Source organism: Leucoraja erinacea, chromosome 8, assembly GCF_028641065.1.
Source record: "Leucoraja erinacea ecotype New England chromosome 8, Leri_hhj_1, whole genome shotgun sequence".
NCBI classification, from domain to species: Eukaryota; Metazoa; Chordata; class Chondrichthyes; order Rajiformes; family Rajidae; genus Leucoraja; species Leucoraja erinaceus.
Window position 1 is genome coordinate 15,556,318 of NC_073384.1, and position 18,229 is coordinate 15,574,546.

At 43.4% G+C, this 18,229-nt stretch overlaps 1 protein-coding gene across 6 annotated transcripts in view; it reads right to left on the minus strand.

The window, feature by feature from the left end:
- The window catches only part of stxbp5a (syntaxin binding protein 5a (tomosyn)), a 235,648-nt gene that overhangs the window by 136,387 nt on the left and 81,032 nt on the right, over positions 1–18,229 (minus strand). For all 6 annotated transcript variants that reach the window (XM_055639037.1, XM_055639042.1, XM_055639040.1 and 3 more), the window contains exon 6: positions 9,897–9,960. In XM_055639037.1, the coding sequence (XP_055495012.1) occupies positions 9,897–9,960 (64 nt within the window). The remainder of the gene's footprint in view (positions 1–9,896; positions 9,961–18,229) is intronic.

The window sequence follows — 18,229 nt, forward strand, 5'->3', positions numbered from 1 at the left end:
TGCTGGAAAGTATCATTGGAAGAAACTAGTTTCCTGACCTAGTACATGTATGATGATCCACCCTCAGCTGTAAATCAGGCCCTGGGTTAAATACAAATCTGATAAACCAAATTCAAAATATTGTTGAACAAGTACCCAAAGCTGTGTTTAATTTTTTAATTAATTTAATTTAATTCTTTATTTCGAACAGAATAAAATAAAAAAGCAAGTGTGAAACAGCATACAAAAAACAAAAAACAAAACCAGAATATTTATAAAGTGTCATAAACAATATCTATAAATAAATGAAATCGTATGTGTCCAAAAAGGAGCAGGAAGAAGCCAAAGCTTATTAATTCCCACCCCTTATTCAACTGCTTATAATTATCTTATACACATTTAGCAGCTATATGTACACCATATGTACACTAGCAGCTATATGTACATCAAATTATTTATATTTATACACTAATCAAATATTTACAGCCATACAAAAAAAAGAGGAAAAAAGAAAATAAAAAACCCTCCTATACTATACAGGATCTCTTAGTCAAATATACAACCCATAACCCTATAATCACCCTTCCCAATACAATCAGTATAACAAGTATCCGACTCACAATCACCTATCCTCATCCCAATATCCTTTAAAAAAAAGTGTTTTTGTACATCTTTATAAACTGAATTATGTTTGTGCTAAGTTTTATCTCCTGTTCCAGACAAATTCACCCCACAGATTTAAGAGTTGTTCTGACATTGTTTTTTTTAATTATGTTCCCCTCTCAAATTATACCCACCCTGTCTTTCCATAAACAGATTTTGTATATTTTCTGGAAGTAAATTATTTCTTGCTTTGTACATGATTTGTGCAGTCTTAAATTTAACCAGATCGGTGAACTTCAGTGTATGTGACTTTAAGAATAATAAATTGGTATGTTCAAGATATGTTCAACGTTATTGATAATTCTTATTGCTCTTTTTTGTAATGTGCATAATGGCTGTAGGTTGGTTTTATAGGTGTTGCCCTATATCTCCACACAGTAACTCAGATATGGCAATATGATTGTATTATAATGATTTGTAGTCCAGAATGTGTCTTTATTTTCCCAATATTGCTATAGACTTTGCCAGTTTGCTTTGACATGGTTTATATGTGGTTTCCAGCAGATTTTGTGGTCTAAGATCACACCAAGAAATGTATTTTCATATACTCTTTCTATACTTATGTTATCTATTTTCAATTGTACTTGAGAGTTTGTTTTATGTTTTCCAAATAGCATAATCTTTGTTTTGCTTAAATTTAACGACAATTTGTTGACATCAAACCACTGTTTTAATTTATTCATTTCAGAGGTGATGACCTCTAAAAGCTGCTTCAAATTGTTACCGGAACAAAAAATATTCGTATCATTGGTATAGTGTTCCAGTTTCGATAAAAGATTTGATAAAGTTTCTGAGAACTTGCTTTTTAAAAAAAATCACTTAGTGACAATACTATGACCAGACAAAGCACAAACTGGGAAACTCCCCATGAATCAAGCGTGAGCAGGCCTCCAAAGATGACTTTATCTGACATGATGTTGAGTTTTTCTCACATTGTTAAAACTGCACTTAATCTGACAAGTGCAGTGTATTATATTTTCGATTTGTGCCTAGCAGATAATGGAAAGACATTAGGGAGCTTAGTGAATCACTCATTGCAAAATATGCTGACCTACTCGCTTTTCTGTGCTTGGACCAAGGCCATATTGGTCTGCAGTACAGTGGATAAAGTAGAACACAAACTGAGTTGGACTCAGCGTTAATGGTAGGTCGTATTTTCTACTATTTTTGATAATGGTTATATTACATAAAATAGACAGTTGAAGAGAATCTACACAGCCCACAGTGCTGGCCGAAAGTATATCTGTGGTGCAACAGGATTTCTTTCAACGTTTTTTTTGCATAATTTAAAACGCTACAGAATGAAAATTGAAATTGTCAGCATCTGCTTAAATTTGGAGAAAGAAGTTATATTAGATAGACAAAAACTATAAATTACTAAGAATATTTTAGCTAAAATAATAGGTTTTTATTTTAAGCCGTTACTATGGTTTGCTTTCCCACCAAACAAAAATCCAATGCAACTTTAAAAATATTTCTGGTAAGCATTCCACTAAGGCTAATTAAGATCACTTGTGCTCAATTTATCAATTTCAAAACTTTAATTGTTTATTTCTACTCACAGCAAGTAAAAAAAAATAAATGATAAAGTTAGTTATCAAGAGCATTCCACTGTTAAACACCAGAATGTCGTTAATGCCATAAGTGGGATTCCCAACACACCCCGATCCCCAGAGCTTAATCTTCTCTAATTTTAACGTCTTCAAGCTTCTCATGTCTAATGATGCTAAAGACCTGAAATATGATATGCATCTGGCCCAAGTTAAAATCATAATCATTCAGAAAGCTTGCATGTGTGGTCTACTCACCCCATGCAAACCCATTTTCATTTTTGAGAAATCTACTCAGTAAAATAAAATAAATGTTCATAGGAGCAAAAGTATGCCATTTAGTCCACTGAGTCTACCCCACCATTCAATCATGGCTGATCTAACTTTCCCTCTCAACCTCATTCTCCTGCCTTCTCGCCATAACCCTTGATACCCTAACCAATCAAGTATCTGTCAATCTCCACTTTAAAAATACCCAATGATTTGGCCTCCATTTGTGGCAATGAATTCCACAAATTCATCACCCTCTAACTAAGGAAATTCCTCCTCATCTCCTTTCTATAGGTATGTCCTTTTATTCTGAGGCTATACCCTTTGGGCTGGACTCTCCCACTAGTGGAAGCATCTTCTCCACATCCACTCTATCCAGGCCAAATAGTTGTTTGATGCAGGAGGCCACAATCTGCTTATTAGTCAATCAGTACACTGACCGCCACAACACAATAGATTTGAAATTATCATAACAAAATCTTCAGTGGCAGAATTTTTATAGCATGATATATATGTAGCAATCTATCATAAAATTGACATCAATAGTTTTTAACCAATTAATATATTATCTTACAACCATACAATCAAAATTAAGCAACTTTAAAGTAATCCTTTTCCACCCTCACAAAAAGGAACAAAATATAGAATACTTTCCCCACAAACAAGCAGTAGGTGCTCATTAAGCTCCTTTTTATTTTGTCAATATGATAAAAGGATACAGAGCCACTATTACACCAGATTCTATTGAATCAACAATTTATGTCAACTGCCTTTTGACATCAATCAAGGCATATAGATTCTGAAGCAAACCAAGGTAAGGAACCAAGAATAAGTTCACACAGTTAACAGCCTGATTAATGGGACACTGTCAATGAGCGAATTTGGTATTCAGACTGCGCATGCCCAGGTCATAGGTCACTCGCTATAAACAGTCTCTGCAACAGGGAGGGGGCGAGTCGGGCTACAGGAGTCTGGTGAACGACATTCTTGCCTATGGTGAGGTGAACGACCTAAGCCTCAACACAGACAAGACAAGAGAAATAATAATGGACTTCAGGAAAAATCCACCCCCCCTGCAGCCCCTCATCATCAAGGGGACTGTGGTGGAGAGGGCTGACAGTTACAGATACCTGGGATTACAAGTAACATCAGATCTGAACTGGACTTTGAACACTGCTGCCACAGTGAAAGTGAAAAAAAGCACAGCAGAGACTGTACTTCATCAGGCTGCTCAGAAAAGCTGGTCTGCACTGTCGCCCTCTCACCCAGGTCTACAAAGGACTGATAGAGAGCATCCTCACCACAGGCATCACGGTGTGGTATGGAAACACCACACAGACAGAGAGGAAGGCTCTGCAAAGAGTCATAAAGACTGCAGAGAGGATTATCAGAACGGAACTCCCCTCCATGGATACAATCTATACACAGCGCTGTCAAAAAAGAGCAGAGAGAATCATCAGAGACACACTACATCCAGCTCACTCCCTGCTCAAACACAAAAACTGCACATACAACCTCAGGCACAGACGAGCGGACAGCATCGTCACAAACAGAACACGCTTTTTTAAGAGCTTCTTCCCTGCCACAGTGAGACTCTTGGCCAAAACAAAATGAACTGATGTCCTGACCTACCTCATAGCACATCATATTATATTATATTACTAGACCAAGTGCAGGCCCGTTGGGTCTATTCCCCCAACGTGCGGTTGTGGGGGGGGGAGGCGGCATGCAGCGTCACACACTAACTACCCACCCCCCCCCCCCTCCTGCACACGCTAATAGAGGGGAGGAGGGGGGAGAAAGAGAGAGAGAGAGGGGGGGGGGGAGGAGAGAGGGGGGGGAGGAGGAGAGGGGGGGAGGAGGGGAGGGGGGGGGAGAGAGAAGAGAGGGGGGGGAAGAGAGAGAGGGGGGAGAGAGAGAGAGGGGGGAGAGAAGAGAGAGGGGGGGAAGAGAGAGAGGGGGAGAGAAGAGAGAGGGGGGAGAAGAGGGGAGGGGGGAGAAGAGAGAGAGGGGGAGAGAGAGACAGAGGGGGGGAGAGAGGTGGGGAGAGAGAGAGGGGGGGAAGAAGTAGGGGGTGTGAGAGAGAGGGGAGGGGGGTTTAGGGAGAGACGGGGGGGAGAGAGAGGGGAGGGGAGAGGAGAGGGGGGGAGGGAGAGGAGGGAGAGAGAGAGAGACTTAGACAATAGGTGCAGGAGGAGGCCATTCGGCCCTTCGAGCCTGCACCATTCGCCATTCAATGTGATCATGGCTGATCATCGCCAATCAATAATCCGTGCCTGCCCTCCCCATATCCCTTGACTCCACTAGCCCCTAGAGCTCCATCTAACTCTCTCTTAAATCACAGACAGGGAGACAGAGGGGGGGAGAGGGAGAGAGAGGGGGGAGAGAGGGGAGGGGGGGAAGGGGTGGAGATGAGGGGGGGAGGAGCGGGGAGGAGGAGGGGGGAGAGGGGAGAGGAGAGGGGGGGAGGGGGGAGAGGGGGGAGAGAGAGAGGGGGGGAGGAGGAGAGGGAGGGAGGGGGGGAGAGGAGAGGGGAGAGAGGAGAGAGGGGAGGAGGAGGGGGGGGAGAGAGAGAGGGGGGGAGAGGAGAGGGGGGGGGAGGAGAGGAGGGGGAGAGGAGGGGGAGGAGGGGGGAGGGAAGAGAGGGGGGGAGGTAGGAGGGGGGGGGAGAGGGGGGGAGGGAGGGGGAGAGAGGGGGGAGGGGGGGCGGGGAGAGAGGGAGAGGAGAGGGGGAGGAGGGGGGGGGGAAGAGGAGGGGGGGGGGAGAGAGGAGAGGAGAGGGGGGGGGAGGGAGGAGGAGGGGGGGAGGGGGGAGGAGGAGAGGAGAGAGGGGAGGGAGAGGAGAGGGGAGAGGAGAGGGGGGGAGAGGAGAGGGGGGGGAGAGGAGAGGGGGGGAGGAGAGGGGAGGGAGGGGGGGGAGGAGGGGGGAAGGAGGGGGGAGAGGAGGAGAGGGGGGAGAGGAGAGGGGGGAGGGAGAGGAGAGGGGGGGAGAGAGGGAGAGGGAGAGGGGGGGGAGAGGGAGGAGAGGAGAGAGAGAGGAGAGAGGGGGGGGAGAGGAGGGGGGAGGGGGGGGGGGGAGGGGGGGGGGGAGGGAGGGGAGGAGAGGAGGGGGGGGGAGGAGAGGGGAGGAGAGGAGAGGAGGGGAGAGGAGAGGAGGGAGAGAGAGAGGGAGAGGGCGGGGAGAGGAGAGGAGGGAGGGGGGGAGAGGAGAGGGGGGAGAGGGAGGGGGGAGAGGGAGGGGGAGCGGAGGAGAGGGGGGGAGAGGGAGGGGGAGAGGGGGAGGGGGGAGGGGGGGAGGGAGGGAGAGGGGGAGGGGGAGGGAGAGAGGGAGGGAGGGAAGGAGGGGGGGGGGGGGGGGGGGGGGAGAGAGTGCCTTTTTACTTCAACCCAAACCCAAACAACCATTTTCATTTTCAAACCAAATTAAGGGTACTCAGTGCTGTAGCCATTTGTCAGTGTCATTCAAAGCTCTGATTGAGGCACATCACTTGCAGAGACTGATTGAGGCACACCACTTCCTGGTTTTATAGTCCCTCCACCTCCCTCCAGCAGGGGCAGCAGAGAGAATGGGGAATGTTGTAAAAACATTAATATCTTTGTCAATTTTCATCGACGGGAAAAATCCTCGGCACACGTGCGGCGGAGGGGGGCTCTGAGCGAGGTGGCCAAAAATGACGGCCGTAGGTGGCAGCGTTCTCTCGGAAACCGCAGCACAGAAAGCCAAAACCGGTCAAGAACAGAGTTTTAGTAATATAGATATTGTCTCCTGGGCCTGTGTAATTTACAATGCAATCGACACTTTTTATATAGGGTTTCTGTAATTTACAATGCTCTCACTTTACCCTTTATATAGGGTTTTAGGCATTTTCTTCCTTTTTTAATTCTAGAGAAGTATATGTTTTTATAGATTATGTGTCTTCTGTGTGTCTTTTTAAACTTGATTTGACTTGACTCTCTGAACAACCGCACAAGAGTTCCTATGTGTGTAAGCACAAATGGCAAATAAAGTTTTTGACCTTTTTTTTGGTGCTGCATTGTGGGCAGGCTTGCGTTTCGACCGTGGTCGGGCCAGACTCTCTGTTGCTGCGGGTGCTGTTGAGTTGTTGTGGGGCCGTCCTCGTCCCCTCCCTGGTGTCCTGTCCCTGTCAGGTGTCCGGGTGGCCCCGTACTTGCAGCCAGCGCTGCAGCCGCTGGCTCCAGCTCGTTTCTGCCTGTCCCGCTGGGTTGGCCAGCAGCCCTCCACCTCCATCCCCCTCCCCTCAGTCCGACCCCGAGATCCTGCTGAAGATGGGCAGCCGCTGGCCCTGCACGAACACGGGTGACTCGGAGCCGCTGCTGCTGGAGTCGTCCAGGTTGGAAAGTCTGCGACGGGCTCCTGCCAACCATGGGCAGGCCAGGCTCCCGCTGGAGCTGCTGGTGCTGTTGGTGGTGCTGGCGGGTGCAGCAACCTCCGCCCCCAGTCCCAAGCCCAGAGTCTAGGCCAGCTCCAACTCCAGAACAGGGCTGACGGCCACCCGCAGCGCGGCCCAGTCGAGCACCGGGCCGGAGGAGGCTGAACCCAGGCCTGCGCTCTGGAGCAGGTGAGGCCGGGGCCCTCGCTCCCCCTCGGGGTTGTGGATGAAGTGGCAACGGGTACCGAAGAGTGGTAGAGGGGCAGAAGCCGGTGGTGTGCAAGGTACGGCTTATACTTGGGGTGGCGGCTGAGGGAGCGCAACTCAGCCAGCCGTGGGCGAACTGGCACATCGCCGTAGCGACTTATCGGGGAGCGGGTTCCTCTGAAGTTGGAGCAGGGTTGGGCTGGGGTTGGCGCCAGCCCAACCCTGAGAGGAGAGAGAGAGAGAGAGAGAGAGAGAAATCCTATAATCAGAGAAAATTTACAAAGGTCGTGCAAAATTAATCTAGGAGAAATAATAACAGAACTTCTATTCATATTGTGCAGTTAAGTCCTATGGATATTCCAGTCTGCTTCAGAGCAAATTACTTTTTTTGAGTAGTCTCTGCAATAATGAAGACAAACAACATATAATGTGCAATCAACGCAATGCCATCACACAGCTGTAATACTAAGGACCAAGAAATCAGTTTTTTATGCCGATGTAGGTACAAAACGTGGTCAGGAAATCAGGTTTCCCCCTTTGCTTATAATCCAGTAGGGACATAATAAAAGGTAGACATGCTAATTGTAACTTTTCATTCAAGAGTGGGATCTCTTCATCACAACCAGCATCAGGCCATTGAACATTACAAACACCAACTAAACTTCAAACTGCAAACTGTCTTGGTTGCACTGGGGACTTTCAGTTTTTGTTTTGTAGTAATATTAGTTGTTTTTTTAAATTATTGTACTTTTGTTTGTTTATGTTATCTATTGAGTACTGTTTACGGACCTGTTATGCTACCGCAATAAAGAATTTCATTGTTCAGTTTCGGTACATATGACAATTAAACACTCTTGAATTTCTTGACTCCACAAGTAGCGTTACTCTGGGTTTTTACATTTTTATATGACCATTTGCAGCATGTTCAATCAATTTCACCAGGAGCACATTGTGAGTTCATATCTTTCATCCTTCCACAATATTTGTAAAATGCTCAGAACAGTTGGATATGGAAATTCTACTGTTTTTTTCACAGCGGCACCAAAAATACTTGCCAGAATTCTGCCAAATATTTTAAGACTCCTACATTTATGATTTCAAAGACAATAACTAGCACAAGTATTGCTGGCTATGGATACTTACAAATATCTATTGGAAGTTGTCCAAAAGTTTGCACGTTTCACTGGAACAACTAAGTTGAGGTCTACACTTACTAGTTACATAAACATTTGCAAATCTAGTAGTCAACATTTCTGAAAGCAGCAGACATGGAAACAGAGCTGAAAATATCTGTGCACAGGCAAGTGATAACAATATCCAATATTACAAGAAAAGCACTAAACTGTCCACAGAGCCTCACTGGCACACTGTTCATTTCAAAATTCTTATCTTGAGTGTAAATATTCCTGAGTTGAGACATTGTATCAACACTTTTCAGTCTTGGAAAGAACCTAAAATGGATACCCAACAGGTATTTCTCAAGTGGCGGACTCTTCTTTCCCAACATTTCACTAAAGGTCTCGTGCCCCACTATTTTTTTATGGTTCTTCACCAGTGAGCATACTTTCAGTTGTGTAGGTCTAATCGCTGGAATTCCTTCTTGACCTTTCTAATGCACTCACTAAAACACCAAAATCTTCTCTCTTTACCCTTGCTAATATCTCATGTGAAACCTGATTAACTTCCCTGCGAAAGACCTTGGACCATTTTACAAGGTTAAATCTAAATACCAATGGCTATTGTTGATGAGAGATATACTTGGTCTTTTGTACTTCGATATCTTTTTTAGAACCAGGAATAAGTACAACACATTCTACAGCCTTTATTTTTTTTCCCCCACTGTGCTTTAAACATTTTCACGTTTCAGAAAGATTTAACAAATTTTGAAGCCTTCATGATTTAACAGAAAACACATAAAACTGTCTTTCCATTCTTTCAAAATTTAAAAGCAGCGACAAAACATCCCAACATTATGATCTGTCAATTAGATGCTTTCCCAGAACTATTGCTTAAATTGTGTACAGCAAACGTTTATCACTGATAGAAAAAAAAGAGCTAAAAATACATGAGTATAAAACTGAAGTAAAACTATGTCAGTATATAATATGGGTAAAGAACAAATGAAAGCACAGCAGTGCAGCGAAGGTTCACAGGATTGCGTCCCGTGATGAAGAGGATTTCTTGCATAGGGGTATTGAGTAGATTTATAATTTTGAAGATAGACCAATGATCCTATTTAAACATTTAAGCTTCTGAGGGATCTTGACACAGTAGATGCAATTTCTTCATGTGGTGTGAGAATGTAGACCAGGTGACAAAATCAGGATAACAGCTCGAAGGGGAAGGTATTATTTATCTCTGAAGATTATGAATCTTTGTAATTCTCTACCCCAGAGAAGGCTAGTCAAGATATTTACACAACATGCTTTGAAGCTAACAATATGATCAGCCATTAATGTACTAAATGTTAGAGCAGGTTTGTGATCAGTGACCTATTCTTGTTAATATTGCTCACTTTACTTGTGTTTCCGAAAGTAAAATAAGCACAATGTTAAGCATTCCACCAAAAGTTACATATTTCCAGAACAGTACAGTACAGATAAAGATTACTTAATCATTTCAAACACTAAGACAAAAAAATGATCAAATTGTTTGGTATTGAAGCAGTTAACAAGAACAAAGAAGAGGTAGAACTGGACAGGCATGCATGCAATATGTCGGGTGAATACTGTATGAATGGTAGAATGCATGCAAAATGCAACTCCCACTAAATTTTGAATATTACTTTGCCACTGAGGCAAACTTTAACCAGTTACCCTTTGTGTGAATCATATACCTTGCCTTCATCCATTGGGTTGTCACTGATGTGGACAATGAGGCCCGGGTGGGATTTTGATGATCTGCAATTAAAACAGGTGAGAAATCAGGAAAATTCTAGTTATACAAAGCTTTCCAACTGTACAAGAAAATTATTACATATTTAAACACTAATTATTTACAGTAACAACTGCAAACAGCTTCTGAAGGTTGAAAGGAACAAAGCTATTAAATTATTCAGCTTCCAGCATTGTCCAGTTGAACTAAATGACTTTGAGGCATTTATGAAAACATCCTTGGCCTACTGTCACATTATTCATGACTGAAATATTTTTCATATGAACTTCACAGCTACAGCATCACTTATTTGTCCCATATTGCAAATTTATATCTTACAATTAATATATGTATACTTTGTTAATTTATTCAAAAATATTCAAAGCAATGCGGGAGTTGATGTCAAAACACAGTCCACAGCCCAAAAAAACTGCCACTGGAAAGAAGCTGAGAAACTAACTGGACAGCTATGTAACCAATCAATCAGCTGGCCAACAAGCTGACAGAGTTGTCGGAAGAAACTCCAGAAGATGGTTAAACCAAAGATAGACACAAAATGCTGGTGTAACTCAGTGGGACAGGCAGCATCTCTGGTTAGATGGAATGGGTGATATTTCAGGTCGAGACCCTTCTTCAGACTGAGTCAGGAGAGAGGGAGATATAGAGATAAGGAAGTGTTGATCGGATCATTGTTAGTGAGGAAAAGGTCATAACAAAGGAAACATATAAATGTAAATAAGGACAGTCAAACTAGTCAGAGAACTGGGAAGGGGAGAGGGATGGATAGAGAAGAAAGGCAAGGGTTACTTGTTAGAGATGTCAATATTAAAGGCGAAATCCTTGCCTTCCCGCTCTCTCCTTATCTCCTTATCTCCCTCTTCCCTGACTCAGTCTGAAGAAGGGACTCGACCTGACGTTTCGGGTTGAGACCCTTTCCTTCTATCCAGAGATGCTGCCTGTCCCGCTGAGTTACTCCAGCATTGTGTCTATCTTCACCTGACATAGAAATTAGCAGTAGACCACCCAAACAACTTTCATGTCAACTGACTGCAGAGATCTCCAAAAATATAATTGCAGAGAACGACCTGCATTAAGGCGGCTTGATGGCGTTGCGGTAGAGCTACTGTCTTACAGCGCAAGAGACCTGGGTTCGGCCTCACATCAAATGCTATGCTGAAGTTCACAAATACAGGGGCGGAAATCGCTATCAAAACATGGGTCGAGGAGACAAAGTTTCTTGGTGGCCGTGCGCACGCGCACACACACACGCAAGGCTTCAGAGGGTTCAGCCATAGGCCCTGTGGACGATAACATCGGGAGCTGACTTGGTTGGTGACCGACTCCAAACTCCAGCAACAGCAGCTTCGTCCACCCCGAATCGTGGGGCTTAAATCGGCCTGTTCGTGGGGCCTTTCATCGCCCGGCGCTGCTTAAAATCGGCCGGCGGGGGCTTGAACATCAGGGGCCTCGATCTCCTCGACGCAGCAGTTTGATTTTAAGCCAAGCCGGGCGATGAAAGGCCCCACGAACGGGTCGATTCAGCCCTGAGAAAGCATCTGATACCCACTTGAATCTTTCAAAAGCTACAATGTGATAAATAACATTAAACAAATAAAACTGAAGCAAATAGAGGCAAACAGAAGAACCAACCTTGGAGGGGGCAGAGAAAGAGATGGAAAAAAAAAACTAAATAACGTGCGTGACCGTGAATGAGGGACTTACCTACAAGCCAGCCAGGAAACCCGTTCGACCGGAGCCCTTAATGACTTGACCCGTTTAAATCCGATACCCGTTTAAATCTTTCCCAAGTAGATTTTAATAGATTTTTTTTCACCGAATTTCAAAATCTGGATTACAAAACATGGGAGGGATTGCCCCCCACCTCTCCAAACATGGGAGGGACGTGCCCCGCCCCGCTCGCAGCACAGCCGGGGGGGGGGGAGGCGGCTGTGCTGTGAGCGGGGCGGGGCGCTACAGACGGCCGGCCGCGTACGAGTCGACTGCGAGCGGGAGGCGAGTCGAGGGGGGTGGCGGGGGGTACGTAACTCGCAGTTCGTGGAAAACAGTGCCCAGCAGGCAGCGCGTTGAAAACTCTGGGCAGCTGGTAGCATGGAGCAGAGCCATTGTGACGTAATCAGCTTGTTAGCTTTAAAAAGTATTTCAGATTTGTGAACAATTTTAATTAAAAAACTCAAGAAATAATGAATCAAATTTTCAGATAAGATGATTTTTGAAGTCACGAGGAACTAAAGGATGAGTTCCCAATTCAAACAAAGAAAAAACAAAAAATTGTTTTAAATAGGATGAGTCTAAATGGACCTTCTGAAGAATGCCTGAACTACTTTGGAGAATTTAGTAACATGGAATGGTAGCAGAAAAGATGAAGGGACCCATGAAGGAACATTGAGAAATGTGAATTAAAAAGACATGAAGGTTGGAAGAATCAGGAGGATAAGAGGAGAAAGGAAATTTGAAATAAATAACGAAGTATGAGCAGCAGTGTGCTCAAGAATAAACACTGAAAGTCTGAATTACAGGCAAGATGTTGCAAGAAAAGATTAGAATATTTATTGAATCAAGCCACAGTAAACCTGACCATACAGCACAACTAAGTTGTACAATATAGAACATAGTTGGTTTTAAATATATTTCCGCATCTTGCAATCAACATCCTGCTAACTTCTCAAAGCAGCTGTCAAATTGGCAACATTACAACTTATATTGAAAAAAACAGAGCCAAGTTTCTCATAGATTTACCCTTTCTGCACCAGTCAGATTCTTTCCTTCAAACATACCACAAATCGAAAACCTTCATTGTGGATTTCATGGAATGCATTCATCCATACTGTAAGATGACTGAAGTTGTATGTGTGATTACTTGGTCATCTAATTGAAGCGTTGATCATTTTTAATAATACTGACTCCCATGGCTATCTGGACTACACTTTTTGTGAGACCCTGCTTCCTGTAAGGACTGGGCATCCCCAGGACTCCCAGAGAGGACTGAAAATCTGGAATCTACTCCGCATCTCTCTCCACGGATGAGGCTCTCTCTCTCACTCTCTCTAATCTGAAGAAGTCCTTAAAAAATTCAGAACCGGAACGGGGGTAGGTAAGAAGAATCCTCAACCAAAATAAATGAGTTTAATTAGACTGCACCAGGGAAATGTAAAATAGCCTTCCTTATTCCTCTGCAACAACAGTGCTCTCTCTCCCAGCCCAGACAACAGAAACAAGGTTGTGAGTATCCTAGTCCTCCTTAAAGAAATTCAAGTTACGAGCCGTTGCACATACAAAAAGTAATCCTCCGTCAGTTTCGCCACCTCCAACGTGACCCCACTACTCGCCACATCTTCCCATCTCCCCCCATATCTGCCTTCCGCAAAGACCGCTCCCTCCATAACTCCCTTGTCAATTCTTCCCATCCCTCTCGGTCCACCCCCTCCCCGGGCACTTTCCCTTGCAACCGCAAGAGATGCAACACTTGTCCCTTTACCTCACCCCTCGACTCCGTTCAAGGACCCAAGCAAAGGTTCCAGGTGCGACAGAGATTCACCTGCATCTCTTCCAACCTCATCTATTGCGTCCGCTGCCCTAGATGTCAGCAGATCTATATCGGTGAGAAGACCAAGCTGAGGTTTTCTAATGCGATGTCTTTCGCCGAACACATCTTCACGCATCGGTCCGCAAAAACTTTTGCTGACCTCCCAAGTGCGTTCAGCACTTCAACTCATGCCTCCCACTCCGCCTCCGATCAATCTGGGTCCTGGGTCTAGTGGAACTTTCAATGGCCACAGCGAGCAAAAACACCGGAAATTGGAGGAACAGCACCTCATATTAAGGTCCGTTTGGGGAATCTGCACCACGGGGGGGAAACACTCGAATTCTCCCTCATTTTGTTAGTCCTTGCTGTCTCCTCCCCTTCCTCAGCCCCCCTGCTGTCTCCTCCCATCCCCCAGCCTTCTGGCTACTCCTCCTTTTCCCTTTCTTGTCCCCACCCACCCCCGCCTCCGATCAGTCTGAAGAAGGGTTTCGGCCCGAAACGTTGCCTATTTCCTTCGCTCCATAGATGCTGCTGCACCCGCTGAGTTTCTCCAGCTTTTTTGTGTAACCATTATCAATTTTGGGTCTGGTTCTAGTGGAACTTTCAATGTTTTAGAGGTAACATTAAAAACTTCCATCCAAACATTTTCTATTTTTGTACATTGTCCAAAAGTATGGGTTAAGGTGGCTTCTTGAGAATGACATTTATCACAAAGGGGGGAAACACTGGGGAAAATCTTGCTCAATTTGGCCTGTGCAGTACTTTAAATTGTATCAGGCAGTGTCTGGCATTTAAAGAGCAATGATGTATGTTTTGGGAAGATATATCGGTATTGACTGAAATAGGTATAGAAGTTGCGGGAGAAATATATCATTACGGCATTTAACCTGCCGAGAAGAGAAATAGGCAGTGTTTTCCAAAATTGAATAGACGTATGGAGTTTAGTAATTAATGGTGGGAAATTTGTTTTAAACAAAAGGGAATATTTTCTGGTCATGTAGACTCCGAGGTACCTACATTTTTCAGTAACGATTCTAAAGGGAAACTGTTGGAGTTGGGTGACATCTTGTTCTTTTATTGGCATAATTTCACTTTTGTTCCAATTGATTCTATAGCCGGAAAAGGAACCGAATTGTTCTATAGTAATTAATAAATTTGGAATACTAATTTGGGGGTCAGTAATGTATAGGAGTACGTCATCTGCATATACAGAAATTTTATTAGAAGTGTGTTTAGTATTGTATCCATGTATGCCTGAATGGGACCTGATACTCTCGGCAAGAGGTTATATGGCTAATGCAAATGGCATCGGGGAGAGAGCGCATCCCTGTCTATTGCCCCTGAATAAACAAAGTTTAGGTGGAAGCATTTGGTATGTTAGTATTCTGGCTGTCAGATTAGTATATAAAAGCTTCACCCATGAAATGAAGTTTTCTCCCAATTGGAATTTTTCGAACACTGCAAAAAGATAAGGCCATTCTACTTGATCGAAAGCCTTTTTGGCGTCCAGTGAAATGATTGTTAGGTCTTTGTTTGATATTCTCTGCGAATACATTATATTAAACAGACATCTCAAATTATAAAATTAGTATCGTTTAGGTATAAACCCGATTTGGTCTAGGTGTACTGATTTGCCAATGATTAGGCTAAGTCAACAAGCCAAAGTTTTGGCTAGAATCTTCTGGTCAGTATTTAAGAGGGCAATTGCTCTATAGGATCCAGGCTGTTTGAGATTTTTATCTTATTTAGGAATTAACATAATAATTGATTCTGCAAACGTCTGTGGTAAGGTCTGTTCCTTGAATGCTTGAGTGTAGAGGCTTCGTAAGCGTGGGGAAATTATATCATTAACTTTTTTATAGAATTCATTATTAAGCCCGTCGGGGGGGTTCCATTTTTCAGTTATTGTTATCTCTGCACCTAGTTCCTCCCGTTCCATCTCACTGAGGTATGGGAGGTTACACTTATCAAGAAAGCTCTTCATCTTCGTTAAGTCGGCTGGTGTTTGTGACGAGTATAGGCTTTGATAAAATTGTAGAAATCTTTCATTAATATCTTTGGGCAGTGAGAGCAAATCACCTTTTTCTGATCTAATTTTATGTATGGTCCGGTCATTCTCTAATTTGCGGAGTTGTCGTGCTAAAGGTTTTTTTGGTTTATCGCCGAATTCAAAGTATTTTTGTTTAGTATATTGAAATGCCCTAGTGGTTCTTGCCTAAAGTATCTGGTTTAGTTTGAATTTGAGTGCAGCTATCTTATTGTGTTTTATTATGGACGGGTCAGCCGCATTTTCTAAGTTTAATTGTTTTATTTGTTTTTCAAATTCCAATTGTTCTGCCCTATTTTTCTTATTTTGAAAGGCTTGATATGAAATAATGCAGCCTCTAAGATAAGCTTTAAAAGTTTCCCAGAGCAAAGATGGAGAAATACCAGGAGTGTCGTTTATCTCAAAAAAAGTTTTTGTCTGTACCTTCAGATAGTCATAACAACTAGCCTCTGCAAGTATTTGCGGGTTAAATCTCCAGCACGGCTGTTTATTTGCCATTCCTCCCAATTTTACAGAAAATGTAAGAGGGCAATGATCCAAAATAGTAATATTGTGATATTTTGGATTGTAGGTATGGGGCAGAAGTTTAGAGTCAACCAGAAAATAGTCAATTCGTGTATATACTTTATGAACACCTGAGTAGGAGTATTCTCTTCCTGAAGGATTGGCAATCCTCCATACATCCTTTATATTTGAATTGTTTATATAAGCGTTTAAAAAGTTATTAGACTTGGATGTAATTTTTCTTTGAAATGAAGATCTATCCAGGCATTGATCTAATACACAGTTTAAATCCCCCCCCCCCCCCCGATTATCAAATTGGACTGGGATGCGTCTGGTATTAAATTGAATATTTTATTGAAAAGTTGGGTGGTTATCAAAATTTGGAGCGTATATATTCACCAACGTCAATGAAGTTGAGTGCATTTCTCCGATTTCTCTGGCTTTAGAAAAGAATGTAGAGTGATATAACTGTCCAATCCACCTACCCCTCAGTCTGTTATGTGCTTTGTTCTTGAGGTGAGCCTCCTGAAGGAATATTATGTCAGTATTAAGAAATTTTAAGTGGGCTAGTATTTTACCCCTTTTTATTGGATCATTAGCACCCATGATGGTCCAACTACAGAACGTGATTCCTTTCCCCCCTGTTTTTCTAACTACATCATCTTGCATATCAAAAATTATATGGTCTCTGCTGAGTTAAATGGTCCAACGCAATAATTAAAATATTTCTTTTAGATGTAGGATGAGTGAGCCCCTCGTCCTTTACCCCTACTCCTCCAAGGTATCTCCAAGGAAAATGTACACTAGTACAAGGTGATAAGATATTTACTAAAAAGTTCAGAAGGAAGAAAAGAGAAACAAAGAAAACTACAACATAAGAATGTTGCTAACAGATACCACAAGTCAGTGGTTAAATTGAAGTTAACTTCCTTACAGTATACTGTAGATACTATCATTAATATAAGATGTTAGATATTAAGCTAGTCCCGCACCTTAAGGAGTTAGGAAAACTAAACAGAACAAAATGTGAAGATTTTTTTCCCTTTTAAGGGTCTCAGCATTCCCCTCCAGTTAGGAATCTATATTGGGGTATGAGTAAGTAGCTGAGTATTAGTTTTAACTGACATACATCTCATATTAATTAACTTTCGGTCAATACTATTTTGACATATTAGCAGATCGTAAGTCTGTAACAGCTTGTAACTTATAAACTCTATAAGCAGGTACTTATACCCTGTCAGCTCCGGCAATGTCCTGGGGAAACTGCAATGCTTTATTTGGATCAATAAAGCAGGATTCAACATCTTTGTATGTGACACAGAGCTTGGCAGGGTATAACAGCCCAAATCGGATGCCTGGTACACCCCTCAGAATGGCTCGTCTTGGAAAAGAGTGCTCTTTTCTTGGCGACTTCAGAGGGAAAGTCTCTGAAAATTCGTATCTTTTGTCCTTGGAATGTTAGATTTCTGTCCATGGCCACTTTACGCAGGATTTCCTCCAGAACGTAGCAGTGATGCACCCGCAGGATCAGATGTCTCAGTGGGGCGTTGTCGTCCGGCCGGGTTCTCACAGCTCTGTGTGCCCGGTCGAGTACTGGTTTTTCCTCCAAAGTCACGGAGGTTTTGACCATGTTCTTTGCCTTCTTTCACTCCAACAATCCTTAGGTTCTGACATTTGGAGCACCCCTCCAAATCTAGGCATTTTTCTGTCACGTTAGATAGTAAACCGGAGATGCGCTCCACTTCAACTTTCAGCCTGTGTGTAGCCTCGGAGTTTGTTGCTGTTGCTATTTCCAGCTCACAGATAGCCTCACTGTGTGTATGTGAGATAGCCAGAACAGATTCCAGCTTGTGGCTGATATCGGTTTCCAGGCTTTGAATTCCCCTTTTTAAATTGGTATTTACCTCTTCTATGCGAGAATAACCATATAACAATTATGGCACGGAAACAGGCCATCTCAGCCCTACAAGTCCGTGCCGAACAATTATTTTCCCTTAGTCCCATCTGCCTGCACTCATACCATAACCCTCCATTCCCTTCTCATCCATATGCCTATCCAATTTATTTTTAAATGATACCATCGAACCTGCCTCCACCACTTCCACTGGAAGCTCATTCCACACCGCTACCACTCTCTGAGTAAAGAAGTTCCCCCTCATGTCACCCCTAAACTTCAAGTCATGTCCTCTTGTTTCTTATC